Genomic DNA, 2,595 nt, shown 5'->3' on the forward strand with positions numbered 1-2,595 from the left:
GAGAGGTGGATGCAGTTAACAAAAGGAAGTAAATTTAGAGAGACACCTTTGCTCAGTCCAGAAATCAGCTCTGCTGGCCTTCCCAGAACCAGTGTCTCGCGTTTAACACTGTTATTTGTATACAAAAAATAACCCTGACTATCCTTGAAATGTAATTTGCAGGATGAACAGGTGGTGGAACAGGTTACATAATTGGTGATGTACTAAAGTTCTGTGCAAGGAAACAGCAGCAATTGCATTAGCAAAGCTTTACCCAGCAACCTGCAGATGTGTTGGCACTCGACCAGGCAGGTACTACTGCGACTAGACAGGCTCACTGTTCCTGTGAAAGTAGATTTTCTCCCATGCAGTGAGGTGGCATGAACAGAAGAATCTCCAGAGATTGAGGATTACCCCTTGGTCAAAGGGATTCTCCAACTCAGAGTGTCGCAGGTAGGAGATGCGATGATGTGACATGAATTCCCAGGTGGTGGTGTTGCATGAGATCAGATAGAGGTGTGAAATAAGCAGCAGCAGAACAACAGTTGTGAATATGACTATCAGGAGGAAGGACGTGAGGAGGAAAATGTTGTGCTGCAGCCAGTCCCAGGACTGTTCAAAGTAGAGGCCTGACCTTTCAATTCAAAGAGAAATAAATTTGTAGTTAAAGATGTAGAACTAGTTACATAAGCCAAGCAAACTTGATGGCACATTTAAGTTTGATTCATAACTAGTGAGCTTCTGATAATCATGTACTACAGAGAGTTAATATACTACAAACTCTTAAGAGACTGCACCAGTAGTGACTTAGAATCTAAGAGGTTTAAAAGATGCTGATTCCCCTGACAGCTGAGACAATCATCTCCTGAACAGGCATACAGCTGAAACCCTGCTGGAGTTTCCAGTACCTGGATTTGTAAACAAGGATTGTATTACAGTAACTGAAGCAAAATTAGTTACCTTATGTACTGTTGTTAATTCTGTTAATTTAAGCTTAAAACAAAGATGAACAATGAAACCTAAATTATCGGACTCTGCTCACCTATTGATCAGCTATGTTGTCCCTCAGCAGATTAGGGGGCTCCAGGATGCAAGAGGGTGAAGATACAAAGCCAATCCGGTCACTGCTATGTTCTACATAAGCCCCTCAGTGGGGCTCTAGGAGCACCAGAACTTTTAGTGATCTCAAAGTGCCGCCTCCAGGCCTTACCAAGCAACGTGACCTCCCCACAGCAGAACTACAAGCTGCACGGTCAGGTAGACTATGAAGAGAGGGTGATTCTTCTCTCCTACGCAGTTCTCAATCCAGGGACAGTGATGGTCGTAACGCCGTACACAGTGTTGGCACAGCTGGCAGTGCTTGGCTCGCATTGGTTGCTGCAAAACAGAAACAAACAAGAAAAAACCCACTAGCAATAGTCCACTGCTGTTCAACTCCCTGTTCGGTAGAGGAGAACATCATGCAAAATTGTCTTCCTCCACAGCAGCAGTGTCTCAAAAGCACTCTGCTTTGAGATAACCAGCACCACATTGCTGAGACAACTAAAGGGGATCGTTTTTCCCCTGGTACAGATCCAAGTGAGTGAGATTCAAATTAAATGACTCTCCCATACTACTTCTACCTATACATTTTCTTTTATTATCTACCTATTTATAGGAAGTCCAGTGTGCAAAGGAGGGAGATGGAGCCAGTCTCTTCTATTCAGGAAAGCAGGAGCAGAGTGTTGAGGTGAAAAACTAGGACCACAGCTATTGAAGAAAGTGTGCAGGGATGGAATGTCTTTATGGGACTGCATGGAGGAGGGAAGTGCCTCTACTTCTGTGTGAATACAAGACACTTGCACAGGAAAGCAGCTCAAGTACCAGGAACAGAGAAGATGAAAGATCTGGCTGAGGAAAGTAGTATGAGTGTGCCTGAAGCTTCATTTGTTCCCTGAAGCGTATACATGTTTTGCCAGCTTTTCCTCTTGCAATAGGCTAGCTTCTCCTGGTAGATATTCTTCAGGAATTTATGGAAGCTGGGATAATGCTTGATTTTATTAAACTGATAAGCATCGCTCTGAAAATAGGCACTTTAGGCCTTAGGGAAACTGTTTTAAGAGCCAATTTAATTGCTCTAATTTTTGTTTCATGCTATCTTTTACAACTCAGGCTAATGTTTTGTTGGTTTTAGGCCTCCAAACAAGCTCACAGCTACCAACAGTTCTTGTATGTCATGCTCAACTGCTTTTCTGACTCTTATCAAGATACCTTCAAAATAACCTTTTTGACAACCTGGTCTAGTGGAAGGTGTCCCTGCTGATAGCAGGGGGGTTGAAACTGGATGATCTTTAAGGTCCCTTCCAACCAAACAATTCTATGACTCTACGACAATACTGTAAGGTCTGACTGACATGGCAGTAAGAATGTAGAATACAGTTTTCCCAGGGCAAAAGAAGATCCTTGTTTCTGTGAGCCAGCAGGGACCTGTTTCAGCCTTGGAAAACTAGCATATGTGCCAATGTCCATCACTACTACACCGTTAGCTACACAATTTGGATCACTTTTCAATTCAGGACTGTATCTGAATTCAACTTGCTAGTTATATTTACTTTTTTCTGTGAGTTTTTCAGCAGG

The 2,595-nt window shown here is 42.9% G+C and overlaps 1 protein-coding gene across 1 annotated transcript in view; it reads right to left on the reverse strand.

Moving 5' to 3' along the window:
• Positions 1-241: 241 nt before the first annotated feature.
• Positions 242-2,595, reverse strand: part of ZDHHC12 (zinc finger, DHHC-type containing 12) — a gene marked incomplete at its 5' end in the record, with an annotated part of 3,771 nt that continues 1,417 nt past the window's right edge. The window contains 2 exon segments of the mRNA XM_009706019.1: positions 242-613; positions 1,190-1,356. Of these exon segments, the coding sequence (XP_009704321.1) occupies positions 304-613; positions 1,190-1,356 (477 nt within the window).

The sequence above is a fragment of the Cariama cristata genome, unplaced genomic scaffold (assembly GCF_000690535.1).
Source record: "Cariama cristata isolate BGI_N322 unplaced genomic scaffold, ASM69053v1 scaffold8658, whole genome shotgun sequence".
Taxonomy (NCBI): Eukaryota; Metazoa; Chordata; class Aves; order Cariamiformes; family Cariamidae; genus Cariama; species Cariama cristata.